At 43.3% G+C, this 16,862-nt stretch overlaps 1 protein-coding gene across 1 annotated transcript; it reads right to left on the minus strand.

The window, feature by feature from the left end:
- Positions 1 to 463: 463 nt before the first annotated feature.
- sgpp2 (sphingosine-1-phosphate phosphatase 2) lies at positions 464 to 15,563 on the minus strand (the record flags this gene model as incomplete). The annotated part of the gene is made up of 5 exons (XM_058633884.1): positions 464 to 1,045; positions 2,202 to 2,291; positions 4,821 to 5,000; positions 12,399 to 12,560; positions 15,249 to 15,563. Coding segments are annotated over 5 exons (1,296 nt in total), but the record flags the coding sequence as incomplete, so codon positions are not given.
- Positions 15,564 to 16,862: the final 1,299 nt, after the last annotated feature.

Genomic DNA, 16,862 nt, shown 5'->3' on the forward strand with positions numbered 1-16,862 from the left:
CATTTCTCATCGGAACTCGGAATTTCTGAGGTCACGCGATGCTGAACCTTGGATTTAAGACTTGGAGCAAACGCACATGTTTTACCGTCGGTGTCGTTTTTGTTTCCCAGTAAATGAGTCGTACACAAAGTGCTGTTGAATCTTTCTCTTTATAACGATGGCTAACCCAGGATACATGAGGTCACTTCAGAGTTGACATGTAAATGGACGCAGCGTGGAAACATGGCAGCCAGCGGGAACATCTACTTACATCGATGATCTAAAGAGTGTGTTTGCTGCGCGAAGTGAACTTTGTAAACCTCACACATCTGATCTTCTCTCTGGACTTTGGTGCAGGAGAGTGAGCGACCAGTCAGAACAGAGTGAGATAAAGTGGGAACATGGATGAGGATTTTGTGAAGAAGCCTCGTTTGTCGTGTTTAAACTCATACGAACACACTTCATGATTACATTCAAAATAAATACGATAAGATCCTAGCAACTTAGCGTGACGAGGTCATAGCAGCCCCAGCAGCATGAACAATCTATTGACCAATATAGTATTTACAAGTCCTACTGATGTGTATGTAGCAAACTTATATGGAACTTCAATTTCTCTCCTCCTCCTGGCGCTGTCGTCACCCTTTGGCACCCTGTACCATGAATATAACACCTGCAAACTCAGCGCTTTCACTATCTGTCGAGTCCCAATTAAAGCTGCGACTCCCAACAGGAAGCGGGCCACGCCCACTGCCAGTGCATGGACTGTTAGTGTGGGCAGAGGAACAGGTAACAGGTTCCTCTGAGGCTCAAAGGTTTGTCCCAGCTGCTCATTCACCCAGTAACCCACAAAACATCCAGCTCCTGCACCCAGAATGGTGGTAGTGTCTCCCCGTGTGGTGCTGTAGTGGCCCAGCTCTGGGTATGTGTAGCTGAGGAAGAGGGGCAGTACCAACGCCACCACGGGGGAAATGTTGCTGGTCAGCTGAAAGCGGTCAAAGGTTTCCCAGTAAGGATACGTGAGGAGCATGAGGAAACCCGAGATGAACGCGCCACAGATCACATCCTGAGAGAAGGGACAGAAGGACAGCGCTTTTTAATCAAGGACACGTCGTTCTAATACTTCTGAAAGTGTCTGTCCACTAAATATAATGCTGCCACCAGTGGTGTGTCAAGGGACTCTGGGGACTCTGGGGGCTCGAGGCGTACACCATAGCAAGGGGCGTCAAACTCAATCATAATTTAATTAAATAAAGAAACAAATCAAACATCACATTTGAAATGAAACGTGTGTCATATCAAGATAAATAAGTGATGCAAAGTCAACTTTAATATTCTCAGAACGGTCAGACTACTGTTTCAAAACTATATACCAGCAATTCCCAAACTGTGGACTATGATGGTACATTTGATCCTGAATGTCAATGGAATGATTTCCCATTGACATCAGCAGTGAAGTCTCACCCGAGTTCCTCTGCTGTATTTCAGTAGAAGGGCACATACAGGCCTGTAGTCACATGTTTCTTAGTGAATAATTAGCTGTACTTAAACTTTAAAAGACCTATAAAGGGAGGGGCTGAGAGCCCTTACACCCCCCCTTTGGTTCCTGACAGACATTTGTGGACAAATGTAATTAGCCTTACACTCTTGGACCCAGGGGAGTTGCAACACTCCTGGTGTCGAGCAGCTGTGTGTTCAGATAAACTAGATCAATGGAAAGTGTGAGGCTGATTCCAGCGACACACATTCAGAGCTGTGCTGAGACTTGACTGAAAACAGAGAAAAACTCTGTTGGCTTCTTCGTCGATTTATTCACCGAGAAATGGACATTTGTGTTGCTGTGTAAATCACTGTGTGACTTTAAATCACTTAACACAGGAGTTCTTCATCGACTGCTGCCTCCATCAGTAAATTCAAATTAGTTATTTTTAGTGCTGTCAAACCATTCAAACATTTAATCACGATTAATCGCATTAATGTCATAGTTAACTCGTGATTAATCACACATTTTATCTATTGTAAATGTCCCTTGATTTCTTTGTGTCTCATTTTAATGCTCTTATGATAAATCTGATAAATCCATCCATCTTCTATCGCTTTATCCTCCACATGAGGGGAAGCTGTGCCAGTCTCAGCTGACACAGGGGGCGGGGTCACACCCTGGTCAGAGTTAGACGTGTGTGTGTGTGTGTGTGTGTGTGTGTGTGTGGAGACTCTCTCACCAACACTGAGTGCATGCCAGTGTAGATCCGGCTCAGACACACCAACGATGACAGCGTCGCCGCCATCAGCAGACCCACCTCGAACTGAAACTGGGTCAGAAAAACACAGTCAGTTCACAAGAGTCCGTTTACACGTTACTTTCACAGACAGGAGAATATCGTGAGACATTAATGACAATATTTCCAGATCTCTGCTCAGACTCTTGACAACTTGCTTCACTGGAGACGCTGGAATCAAACACACTGATCCCAGAGTGCAGCAGTGACTGAAGCTCTGCTGTTTACACGGCCACACGATGGATGAATATCGTCTTATATATATTATAAATGTGCCTTTAAACCTTCCAGTGACAGCAGCGCGTTCTTCAGCCCAGAGACTCCAGAGCAGAGGGTCACAAAGCCAGATTGGGTCCATTTGTTTCCCTCCAGTGACTGTGCAGTGAGATGGAGATGGTCTGGAAGGACAATCCACTGAGATCCTCTGATCTCAGTGGATTTACAGTGAACTCTGACAGGTGACAGGTCATTTTCATTTCTGCATCTTTCATAGAAACTTGTGACGTCTATGATTATTGTTATTTGTCTTTAATCTAGTGTGACGGTCAAGTTTCTCCTGAGCTTCTCTTTCAGACACTGATCACATGACAAAGATCAAACTCATGCTGTCATCTGTCACATGCTCCTCAAATTCTTAACATTCCTCAGTGCAGGAACAAAAAGTGGTTCCTTAGTCTGTGACTGAGCCGTGATCATTAGTCATAGCAGACATGGAACTCCCTCTTTGCCTTCTTTTATTCCACGACTGTCTCCATCCTCTCTCCCCTCCCTCCTTTACCTATGGCGGCAGGTCTCTCCCCCCCCCCTCATTTCAATAACAGTGAGAAGAGGGGCCTTGTGTATTCATTCACCTCCTCCGCCCCTCCCCTCCCCTCCTCTCCTCTCTCCTCCCCTCTGTCTTTTCCTGTCCTTTGCAGCTGGAAGTCTATTCACTGGTAGTTCATGAAGAGAGTTTTTTTTTTCTTTTTTATGAATGGCCACAAAGGATGCCAGGGACAGGAGGAAAGGGTGGGGGGGGTCATGCTGTGATTGACTGTCATGACCTCTGACCTGCTCTGAGAACAGGGCGAGTGGCCCCGGGGCCTCGTGTCACAGCCTGCTACTTATTTACGGCCGTGCGCTCTTTTCATTGGGTGGAATCTTTGAGGAATTCCAGACTCTACTGTAAACGGACGTCTCACGGTTTTTCTGTGACCTTGAGAGAAGCCGAGTTTAAAGCTGACGTGATGTGACAGCTGTCCAGACCATAAACTGCTGCATTCATCACAGACGCCGCCTTTGATTGAGCCGCTGAGCGTTTTATTGACTCACTGACTGAGTGTGAGAGATAAAGAGACGTGGACTGACAGTCATTAACAGCACATCCACTGACGCTGACTGATGGCGACTGCTGGCCACGCCCCTCCCCGCCCATTGTCCAGCGGCTCAGTCGAGGCTCGGTGATGGACGGCGGAGCCACTCCCTTCATCCCACTGAGCGGCCTGTGAGAGCCTCACTCACTGACAGAAGCTTCTTCATGAACACTGACTAACTCAACACGTACTCGTGCTTTTTAATGTTATTGTTATTAATAATAATAATAATAATAATAATAATAATAATAATAATTTACAGTCAGTTCTTCCCTTTAAAAACAGTGAATATTACACTGATAAAGACATGATTATTTGAACATACTGTCACTGTCATCACAACACTTCAGGCTGATGTTGTGCAGGGTTGCCAGGTCTGTGTAACACAATCCAGTCCAACAGCAACAAAACCAAAGAACAACTATTTGAACACATAAATCGTTCAGTTGTCAAATGTGTTCGTCTACAACGACGACACTAACAGTTATTTCATTATTTATATAATATATTTATAATAAGTTCCTAAAATGGCCATGTTTCAGTGTTTGATGTTTCTGCTTTCTCGACCCTTCGCCCTTTTCCAGTGACTGTTCGTCATATGCGTTCAAATGGCTGTGATTGTATCAGCTGAACTAGTGTGATATACACATACATATATACTTACACAGTTTCTGACATATTTGACCTAACAAGGTAAACAAAAAAACATTTCTTTAACAAAATGAAAGTGAAATCCTGTAAATGAACTAAATAGTTGACAAATAATTTGAGAAAAGCCGTCACTGTGAGATCACACACCAGGGGGCGCTCTAACGAGAACAGTGATGAATGGAATTGATGAAGTCAGGTTTAATCGGGTGCAGATATTGTGGATTCGTCTTCTCTCTGATGATCTGCTGTTGCATTCCAAACACGCCCGATGTTGATGCATTTAGATGCTCAGAGCAAGTCACAGAAGGTGAGGAGAAATATCCTGCTTAGGTTCAGTGGATATTCACTGTTGGCTCACACTCACGCTCTGAGGGTCTGTAAGGTGAGGCCGAGGGATGTGACAGAGCAGCAGTATAAGACGCTCTGTCCTGGTCTCTGATTGGCTGGGACGGCTTGAGCCGTCACCGGCATCTCAGTGTGAACAGTGTCAGGGAGGGAGAGAGGGAGGGAGGGAGGAGTCAGCAGGTTTCTCTTGCTGTCACCGCTGACTGATGCTCACCTGTATCCTGGATGGAGCGCTGAGTAAAAAGGTGAAGAAAATGGCAGTGGCACCCATGGCATGTGTCGAGGGAAGGCCGTACTCTGCGTCAACGCGTGTCTCCAGCTTCACCACAGGGGGAGACAGAGGGCGCGGCAGCTTCAGCATGTCCTTCGTTACCTGGCCGATATACATCACGATCTAGAAGAGAGGTCACAGTACATGTGTGTTATAAACACGTCCAAATTATTCTTATTTTTAAGAGGATAGTTCAGGTTTTTTCAAGTATAACCAGGTTTTCTATAATATCTTAACAATATGTTCACATCTCAACTGCAAACAGCTGTTTGTGTCACTTTGTAACCTCTCACTCTCCTGCACCAAAGTCCAACTTTACATCTACACACACACACACACACACACACACACACACACACACACACACACACAGCTGCAGGTAAGCCTTCACTTCACAGTGTCATTGGGAGACAAATAAAAAGGAAATGAGTGCAGTGTGCTGCCAAGAACAACGGCAATTTGATTCAGGGGAAGCCAATAATACAATAATGAGGAGATTCAATTAAATCCTGTTTAGGCTGGGCTCTAAAATCAATCACTGTCATAGATAAATAAATAAATAAATAAATAAGCCTCCCAACGAAACAAAGGAACAAATAAAGTGCACAGAACCATATGGAGAGTCATGCACAGTGGAATAAAGTGCAGATGTTGCACTGTAACAGAATCTATTATGAGAATCTCTTAGTTGAAGAACGCAGGATCTGCTGACACGGTGTCTTTAGAGGGGCGGAGCGAGGCGAGGAGGACGAGGAGAAGGTGTGTGTGTGTGTGTGTGTGTGTGTGCTGTATAGGTAGTGGTGTGTGTGTGTGTGTGTGTGTGTGTGTCCTGCCAGTAAAAAAAGTGCTGCTTCTTCTCTTTGACGAGCTCCCCAGTGGCCGTCGGAGCTTCAGTGTTATTTAAAGCTCCGCCTTGTATATTTAATGAAAGGCTGTCTTAGCACAGAGCAGTGAGACAGTGCAAAGACAGTGCAAAGACAGGGAAGCAGGACACTGGTGTGTGTTTAAGGAGCAGAAGAGAGAGGCTGTTATTACCCTCTCTACTGGCACTATAATCACAAAGATGCCTGTTACCATGGCAAATGAGATATAAGAGCGTGAGACGACTGCAGTGGCAAAGACGACAGAAATATGTGAACATCACTATCGTTCCAAACCTTTTAGTAGCACATGATTTCATTTGATTGTAATTTATTAAGACAATGATCACTGATGCATCTTCTTCTTTGAAAACAGATATTTAACGATCTATTGTTAAATAATCATGTCTAATTACTTCCATTCGCTCTTAATAAAACAAATGGAACAACATGTTTCTGAGGAAAGTGGGAAACAAAAACAACAACATTCATTTTCCCATGGAATAAAACATGATGAGTTAGTTGTTTAAAGGGACAGTTCAATGTTGTGATGTGAGGGACGCACTCAGACACTGACGTGCACCTGCAATGTGAACCAGCCTGGAATACACACACTCACACTCAGTGACAACATGGCTGCCAACGGGGACACCAGACAACACTTCAAAAAGCCTGTAATATAAAACCTTGTAATATTTGATTAGGGTTTGATGGGACCGTTGTTAAGCAAAGTGCTATATAAATAAGCTTTATTATCATTATTATTATTATTATTACTGATATCATGTAACGATGACAGAGATTGTATTGGTTAAGTTTTCAGTGAGAGCGAGCGTCCATGTCTCAGGGGAAGCGTTCAGTGCAGTCAGTGTTAATGTGTCAGAACCTTCTACAAACACACTTTAAACTCCTAAATACTTGTCATCATGCTGAACTAAGATTACAAACTATTATAAGGTTATGAGCCACAACTCTGAGAAATATGGGAAGTGTAGAACATAAGAAAAATCAGAAACTCAGATTTACTGAGTCAAACAGAGAGGAACTCCTTCATAGAGTTATAAACCAGAGTATCTAGTTATGTAACTGTGATGAAAACCATCACAAAAGGAATTCAGAGTAATAAAACACATCAGAAAATGAGTCTTTATGCAGACGACATGTTATTGTTCGTACATGAGCTCACATTCTCAGGTTTTTCCTAATAAAACAACTATACTCCCTCCATCTGAAGTTGACCTTCACCTTTGCATTTCCAACATTAACATCTCCAGCCTGACAGACCTTTTTAACCTAAATTACATCTTATCCACGCTGGGAGATCCTGGTCATCTCTTATGTGGTGTTTCCATCATGGTACAGTACAGTACAGTACAGTACAGTATGGAATGGTACGGCCCGGTCAGGCTTGACTCTGTCACTGTTGGTGGCTGCAACAGTGAGATATGTAGCATGACGTTGTTAGAGCTGCAACTAACGATTATTTTCATCATCGATTAATCTGTCGATTATTTCCTCCATGAATCGTTTGGTCCATAAAATCTCAGAAAACCTTAAAAAATGTTGATCGTGTTCGTCAAACCTGGAAATGATGATGTTCTCAAATGTCTTGTTTTGTCCACAAACCAAAATGATTCACTTTTAATGATTTCTTTGTTCTCCAGAGCAAAGAAATGAAGAAAATACTCACATTTAAGAAGCTGAAACAAACGCAAATCTTGTTTTAATCATTAAAAAAAGCTTCAAACCGATTAAACGATTATCAAAATAGTTTTCGATTAATTTAGTAATCGATTAATAATCGATTCATCGTTTCAGGAGGACATCCAGCAGCTCTTGTCTTCAACAATAATGAGAATAGACTGCAGGCGTTAAACAAACACCAATCGCAAGGGAGGGACATTTTTCTGTCACCCAATCAGCTGACTGTTGTGGGTGGAGCCAGTCTAGCTCCACCTTGACCATACCATTTTACTCTGGTGCCCCAAGGAACGGGTGTCAAAGCATGGAACGGTAGAGGCTGGTTATTTTGATACTTTTCCTCATGGAAACGCAACGCAACACACACACACACACTAATAATGAATAATTATTAATTAATAATTAATAATAATTATTAATTAATAATGCTTAGCACCAATTTGCTATACCAAAAATAATAATCCTTACGGTTTCATTGGGGTTCTTGCAACCTTGTTGCTCGAACACTAATGATTGTATAATTAGTTATTGTTATTGTCATTACCAAGTGAATATGTGCAACATCTTTCTTTCTTTCTTTCTTTCCTTCCTTCCTTCTTCGCTATTGTTCTTTCTTGCTTTTCAAAATCAATGGAACAGATGTTTTCTTCTGTTTTTTTAAAGTCAGCTGAGAGTCATTTAGCAGAATGACTGTCCACATACTTTTGGGTTAGAGTGAACAGAGACTGCATTAAATTAAATTAAATTAAATTAAATTACACCAGGAGACGAGAGAAAAGAGAACGAGAACTGCCTCACTTTTCCCACAAGCGAAATCTTTCTTCTCGTTTTCCGATCACGTTTGAATGTAAACATTACTATTACAATATTTGCATCTTCCTACACTTTACACACACACACACACACACACACACACGCACACACTCACACACACACACACACTCACACACACACACACACACACGCACACACACACACACACTCACACACACACGCACACACACACACACACACACACACGCAATAATTGAAACCAAGAAGACAATAAACAGAGGACAATGACATCCCCATTTAGCCGAGTCTATTTATACAAAAAGCCCTGCAGTGTACACTCCATCCACTGTCTCCACACCATGAATATGCCCACCAGCTTGACTGATATGACCCCCGTCCTCGTCCCCATCCCCGTCCTCGTCCTCGTCCCCTCCGCCTGCTCCATCAACACAAACATCATATTCAGCTGTCCCTAGTAAAGACATCATTCCAGTGTTTCACTGGCGTCTTTGTCAAGTTCATCAAAGGACTGACCCAGGGACAGTCTGGTCACATTCAGAGAAGAGTTGAAGACAGGTCAACACTCACTCACACACGCTGTACAGCTGTCTCAGTGAGGACACTCCCCGGCCACTTAAGCGTGATTTATCCTCCATCACTGGACAAAACTCAAAAAAACGCCAGCATTTTCAGTGAAAGCGTTTAATGTCAGAACTGAAATAAACCACCTGTCCCATAAACATGTGTGTGATCAGGAATCACACGCTGTAATATTTCACTTGGACAAACTGCACCTGTCAACAGCGACTATGACACATTCCAGTGTAATAAAGATCTCACCAGTAAAACCATGAACTACAGAACAGTGAATAATTAAGCTTGATTTGACCATTAAAGCTGCCCAGGTCACTTTGGTCAAACGTGGTCCACACAGCAGCTCTGATGACACTGAGAACCATGAGACACGGACATTTGATCCATGAAAACACGACTGTCATCAGGTAAACAAAGAAAAAGATTATTTTAGACACTTAATAAAAAGCTCAGCTACAGAGAAAACGACACCCTTGCTCTCGATTATCCAGCGTCTTATGACTGAAGCTGTAAAATTCTCTCTTTTATATACAGAATACAGTAGAATACAGTCCTACAGGATCAAACAGCATGATATTTTAATATTTAATGCTCATGTGATGACTTCTTGTATCATAAACACACATGATAGCTGACGTCGGTAACCACGGTAACGTCTTCTATTAGGAAACAACTAGAGCTGAAACAATTCATCCATTATTTATCTATCTATCTATTTTAAACTATTTTGATAATCGATGAATTGGTTCAAAGCTTTTTTCATGATTAAAAAGAAGATTCTGATAGTTTCAGCTTCTTAAATGTGAGTATTTTCTTCATTTCTTTGCTCCGGAGAACAAAGAAATCATCAAAAGTGAATCATTTTGGTTTGTGGACAAAACGAGACATTTGAGAACATCATCATTTGCAGGTTTGATGAACAACGGTCAACATTTTTTAAGGTTTTCTGAGATTTTATGGACAAAACGATTCATGGAGAAAATAATCGACTGATGAATGGATGATAAAAGTAATGGTTAGTTGCAGCTCTAGAAACTCCTCCCACCATCCTAACCCGACGTTAACACATCACACTGCCTGTTGCTAGTGACAACAACACTGTCCTGAGCTGAGAGACTGGTCACAAAGGCAGATTGTGTCCGTTTCCCTCCAGGCTCTTGTAAACTGTTGGTGACTCTCTGGAGTAAGATGAAGGGAGGTCAATCAGGAAGAAGACACAATACTGCAGGTCTGGAATCATGTCCAAACACCGGGGCGGGGGCATTATAAGGATCACATACATTCACTCTGTCATGGGTTTAAAGTACGCAGTGAACTCTTGTTCATTTGTGCTTCTAACACGGTGAAAAACGGAGTCACGTGACATTCAGAGCTCAATATTCTGCAAAACGTTACATAACATAAATCTACAGTTTAACCACCATGATTTACATTCAGTCAAATCTTCTTTGTGCTGTGATGGAAAAGTACAACTCCAGCTCTTTGTTATTGTGAGCGACACGACAGGTGCACAATCTACACACTGCAACACTATAGTAACGACACTGCTGTGTAATCAGCATATGAGCATATGGTTAATGACAGCCCAGCTTTTCTAAGTCAAACAAAGTCACGCTGTCAGCAAAGACCACACAGTTGTGAAGGACAACTGTGTGTGTGTGTGTGTGTGTGTGTGTGTGTGTGTGTGTGTGTGTCTGTGTGTGCGTGTGTGTGTGTGTGTGTGTGAGTGTGTGTGTTTCATAAGCCTGTGAAGTCTTTCATTTACGTGGATACACTTCAAACAATCAGTGTCTTTACATCACAGTGGGAAAAGATCGATGATTGTGTTAGTCTGACTAAACCCAGACTTTTAAAATACATGTTCGTCTGTCTGTAAATCAAATGAATGCGAGTTGAATTCCTATTTGGGCCACACAGAGGCACACGTGGCTAGCACTGTTGCCTCACACCAGGAAGGTTGCTGATCCGGGTCCTGGTCTGGGCCTTTCTGTGAATCAACAAACGTGGTTGCTGTACTTTGGTATTTTGTCGTCTAATGACTGTGGACCAATGGATGGCCGCCATACTGATAATACTGAAAGCTGCTAGCCGTAGCCTCTCTGTCATCATAGCGTTAAGCCGGCCTCTAGTGCACCAGCGGAAACCACAGATTACGTTTGCATGCACAGATTAATCAAGCTAAGGCTGTAGTCCCACTAAGAGAGGACAACTCTGTAGGTGGCGCTGTATCGCTCTATAAGCTAACACTATATTGAATCAGTTTCCTGTTGACCTTTATGTCTTTACGTCCTTTTACTTCCGGGTCAAAGACCCAGGAAGCAGATGTTGGTGCATGCACAGAACGCCAAGTCCGACTTCAGTCCGGCTAAGTGTATACATGCAGGAGTAATCGGACTATGATTTGCACCGTACAGGTATGTTAGTCCGACTAAGACTAGCTGGATTTTAGTCAGACTAACATACGTGACATTAAGAAAACTGAATGATGGTCTTAAATGTGACTTGTGTGTGAGTCTGCAGAGTAAAACCAAACCGCTGACAGACTGCTGGGTGTGTGTGTGTGTGTGTGTGTGTGTGTGTGCGTGTGTGTGCCCTCCATAAACCTTTGATAAATCCAAAACGAAAAAGCTGTGAGAGGTTTGAAGTGCAGGGCGATGAAGACCCCGAGGGCTGAGGGTCCAGAGAAAGACAGAGAGAACTGATGAGGTCTATAAAACACTGCAGACTCGGGGGAGGAGGAGAACTCAGGGGGAAGCTGGTAATGTCTAACTGGAGGGAGGACACTGAGCGTGTTTAGCGGGCGAGGTGGAGACACACGAGCATGTGTGTGTTGCCGTTTGTGTGTTTATTTCAAAGGAGTTCACACAGGGGGCCCTGGTGCAGCCGGGTCGCCACAAGAAGGGGATCTCTCCCCCCCGAGGGGGTCGAGCCAGGGGTTCAGACGCAGGGCAGCCACCAAGCGCTCGGGGCAGAGACACAAAGGCCACAAAAACACACTCTGCACGGCCCTGAGTGTGTGTCTGTGGCTCCTGCTGACATCACGGGTGCTGTGTTTTCACGATTCTGTCAGCGTTAACATCAGAAGCACTCATGTGTCCTTAATGTGTGGCCTCAAACCATGTCAGGGACCCGTGGTCAGGCTGGACCTGGTCAGTGACCTGCCCTCCGCCTGATGGCTGAGGATATATGGGCACGATGATGGTGTCAGGGACGGGACACTTGAGGGGGGAGTGGGGGGATGAAAGGGAGGTTGAAAGGTGAAGAGAGGGAAATGGAACAGAGAGGTGGCATTGTGACACACACACACACACACACACACACAGGGTTACTTTAATACTAAAGGCTCTTCCTCACCAGACGTTATTTATTTACATGTTAATAACAACGTCTGAACCTGTTTTATATAGTGTATATTGTTAGTTATCACAGATGTGAGTGTGTTGTTATTGAAGTCTGACCCGGGCTTTACCATTCCACACCACACTGAACCGTACCATGATGGAAACACAGCACAGGACTTTGAGACGGTGACTGTTCTAAACCAGGTCACTCACACACACACACACACACACAGAGATTGTCTGTAGCTTACAGTCCAGATGCTGACGAGGCGTCGGCACAGGAACGGGTCCAGGTTCCAGTGAATGCAGGGCAGAAAGGTGATGTAGAAGATTTCATGCCCCAGGCCCGACGACAAGAGGAAGAGAACGTGCAGCAGCCAGTTCCTCACCTCGTACTGAGGTCTGCTGCAGCCCTGCACAGAGGAAACAACACAGGACACAAGACAACGTGCTCCGGTTTATTCCACTATCGTGAAGAGGCTTTCAACAGAAAACTAGTGTGGATGTGAGGCAAAGAGGCAAAGAGGCAAAGAGGAACACTGCAGAGGGCAAACACACACTGACTTCTTCTTCCTTGACATATGTCAACAAAGGTATAATTAACAAAACTACTCTCTGCACTGTGTCAGTCGTCCACGCTGCAGCGACTCTGAGGTCACTTCAGGGTTTGTCTGTTCGGGGCGAGCGGTGTAAACTCGGGGTAATAAGGATCAGAACCACGTCACAATCTGGACCTTTGAAAGTCAAGATTTAACCATGTACCCAGAGCGACGTCCTCCCACTGACCTCATAGTAACCATGGCAACTGTTGATCTGGGCGACAAATCGACCAAACTCGACCCCCCGCGTTCGTGTTGTCATCAAGAAAATCAACATTGAACTTTTGATTTTCTAACGCGATAACTGGTGCTACAGGCGTGTTCTTAGCATGACACATGTGACCGTATTCAATGGTGCAAAACCGTGGATTTAATCATTTCATGAACGTCCTCGAAACCATGCTGCAAAATGCCACGAAGAGAGGCGTCCATGTGTGATACTGTTATTATTGGAGGTCAGAGTAGATTTAGTGACCTTAACAACACAAGTTTGGACCTTCAGAGCAACACAGAGTGACACGACTCTCCAACACTTCTCTCTTTACACTTAGTTTACAACACAAGAATGTAAACATCCAGCTGAAGCCATGCAGATGAGGATCTACGTCACGCGGTGGAGCAGAGACGCCCAGAGACGCCCAGAGACGCCCAGACAAACCAGAAAAGCCAGTCAGGTTTGTGAAGTGTGCGAGGAATCGTCTCCAACTTAAAGTTATTCATTATTCCTGGAGAAGATTTGACTGTTAACTGTTGTTCAGGTTGTTTTTATTAGCATTTCATTAGCCACATAGCCGAGGCCTGCTACATGGTGAGGTGCTTACAGGTGGAATGGTTCACTTAAAAAATCCATTCAATTCATGTCATGGTTCAGGACACGAATGTCATTGTAATGTAGAGTATGTATGGAGTAGAACTGGAGTAGAAATGGAAGTATTTTTGTTATCATTTCTGTTTTTAATTTGGTACGAGAGAAGAAACAGGAGGAGCGTCAGAGTTAGAAGATGTCGTTTCTGTCTCCTGTGAGGGAGCATTTTGTGACGTTCACAAACGAACTGAATCTATTGAACGGCTCCTTGTGAGTCACAGTTGAGAGCTGTTCTTTTTCTTTTTTTAAATCGTTGTCATGCACACACAAGCTAATGTTCCCAAGGACAGTTGAGGAGTCTTTATTATTATATTCTATTATATTAATAGATTTTTAGTTTAGTATAGATTAGCGTGGAAGTTCACTGTTGCCGGCTCAGTTTTTTATGGTTTATTATTGTATTTTATTTAAATGAAAAGCATGTTAAAATGCAGCAATGTCTCCTCTGTATGACTTTGATGTAAGATTGTTACATTAATGTGTCTGATCAAGACTCTGAATGCTTTCACTTCATGTAAAGAATATCTGAACATGCTGATGTATGATGAAGATATGAACTGAACTGTTCCTCTCCTCAGACGTAAGTACCTCTGACTTACTGTGCTTAGGTGCTTTTCACCATCTTTTGCTTCAGAATGGTGTTTTATCGTATGTCACAAACCCCCGAGGTTTACCACAGACTGTCTGAATACTGAATACTTCTAAATCTGCAGAAAACCACTGAGTACAGGATGATGTGTGCTCATATTTACTTCTGGTCTATTTGCACGGCATTAGAATCATTTAATTGAATCATTTAATCTTTACTGACAATCTCTGGTAATGATTACTGACCTGACACTAAATCACTAAAATCACTGACAAGCTCTGTGATAATTACTTTCACTCACTTATGTAAAACTAACCATTCTCCAGAGCTAGAAGCAGCACGTGCTGCACGTGTCTCCTGTCCCCTCGTGTCTGCTCGTCCCCACGTGTCTGCTCGTCCCCTCGTGTCTGCTCGTCCCCTTGTGTCTCCTGTCCCCACGTGTCTGCTCGTCCCCTCGTGTCTCCTGTCCCCTCGTGTCTGCTCGTCCCCTCGTGTCTCCTGTCCCCTTGTGTCTGCTTGTCCTTTTCTTCTGCGTCTGTGACTTTTGTCTCTGTCCATTATTCTTTTGTTGGAATGAAGACACAGCAGTGATGACATGGAAACACGTCATGTGTCCGTGGAAGTGATGATGGGATGAGCAGTGATGTGAATGATGATCCCTGTGTGTGTGTGTGTGTGTGTGTGCTGTAACACATCAGCATGTTTATGTGTTGTGGATGTTGACTAAGATGACTAAGATTCCAAAGGGCAAGAGCCTCATCACTGGGCCCTGTGGTCACTATAGAGCCCCACCTTTGTTAAAACCACTTAAACTGAGTCATGGCAGTTGTAAGGAAACATTAATGAATTAAAAATGTTTTTAAAAATGTGTGAACCCTGGTTATAACCAGGTGTTATAAGCACTGACTGATCTTTTAGAGCTTTAGTCTTAGTTCATTTCTTCTTATTTGTGATCAAATATCTACTCAGTAAACAATCAGTGCAGGTGAACGACAGGTGAACGCTGTCGTTCTTGTTTCTTTATATTCTTTGTTCTCTTTACACTTACACCATCGACACATCCTCTGTCCTTGTCTCTGTAGTTTGAATTGTTGTCCTGCTCCTGCTGCTGCTCCTGCTCCTGCTGCTCCTGCTGCTGCTGCTGCTGCTGCTCCTGCTCCTGCTGCTGCTGATGGCTGTGGTTGTGTCTTCTTTCCTGAAGTCGCCCACGTGCAGGTTTGTCGCTGTGGTCCGCGGGGCTGCGCGTGCTCGCTCGGCTGTAATGCGCGGCTTCCACGAGGAAAAGTCCGCATCGTCTCTGGAACCGGGCCACGGGCTCCGGGCCGTTGAGGTACGTGAACAGCTCCAGTGTGTCCGGTAGAAATCACACTCACACACACACACACACAGACACACAGGCAGACAGACAGGTCTGTCGCGGGTGTGGCTGCAGCACGCTCGCTGCAGGTACACGCAGGGGGCGGGGCGTAGTAACGCTTTTGTCCGACCTTTATTCTGGGATGTCACAGGTGCTCAGGCTCATAAACTACACAGTTTATTACACGTGGGGAAGATTTACAACCAGGAATAATAACAAAGTAAAGACACATGACGTGTTTATGACGTCACATAGAATAACCATAATAATATGAAAACTGTAATTAGTGCTGTCAGTTATTAACAGAGTCAGTTTTTTTATCGCGAGATTTATTAATTGCGAGTTAACTATGACATTATTGCGATTAATCTGGATTAAATATTTGAATCGTTTGACAGCACTAGTACAAGGATGGATTACAGATTACTACCAGGGGCCCAAGATCTCAGAGAGCTCAGGGGCCCTGAAGCCCAAACCTCTGTGCTACTATCCCAATATCTTCACTACAATGTTATTATAGTATATATATATATATATATATATATATATATATATATATATATACATATATACATAATGTTATTCATCCCAATATTTCAATGGTTATTTCTTATGTGATATATCTCAATATCACCCCTGATATATAAAAGAGGGGCCCCTTTTGGCCAAATAACACAAAAATGACTTTATTGAACTAAGGGCCCCTGAGGCTATGTTGCCTAAATCAATCTCTAATCGCGCCCCTCAATCATATTACTTTCATGCTATTTTTCATTATTATTTTTATTAGCCTGGTGTTGTGTGACAAAAAGCACATTTAACTCGTGAGAGGAGGAGAAACTGAGACACATGTTTTACACTAATTGATCATTAAAATAACTGTTATTGTTGCAGCCATAAACTGGACTTTAACTCCTCTGGCATGTAAACAGATGGAGCCTGTGACACGTGGTCATTGTGGTCTTGCATACATGTACAGTACAGTATGTGTGTGTGTGTGTGTGTGTGTACATACATTATAGAATATTTGCCACCCACAGCTTTCATTCCATTCCATTTTTATTTATTTATTTATTTACATAAACTCAATTAAGCTGAAAATCCAGTAAAGAACCTCTAAAGCAGTGGTCTAAACTGGAATGATATAGAATGATTCCCTCATTACATTAAAGACATTTGTGACGACATTTCACATCATTTCAAAATAAAAGTGGCCTGTTTGAGACCTCTGCTCTAAACAATCATGTGGGGACTTCACAGGGTCTGCATCGGTAACATGTTTAGTTGTTTTCCCTTGAATTATTT

This window comes from Solea solea, chromosome 7 (genome assembly GCF_958295425.1).
Source record: "Solea solea chromosome 7, fSolSol10.1, whole genome shotgun sequence".
NCBI classification, from domain to species: domain Eukaryota; kingdom Metazoa; phylum Chordata; class Actinopteri; order Pleuronectiformes; family Soleidae; genus Solea; species Solea solea.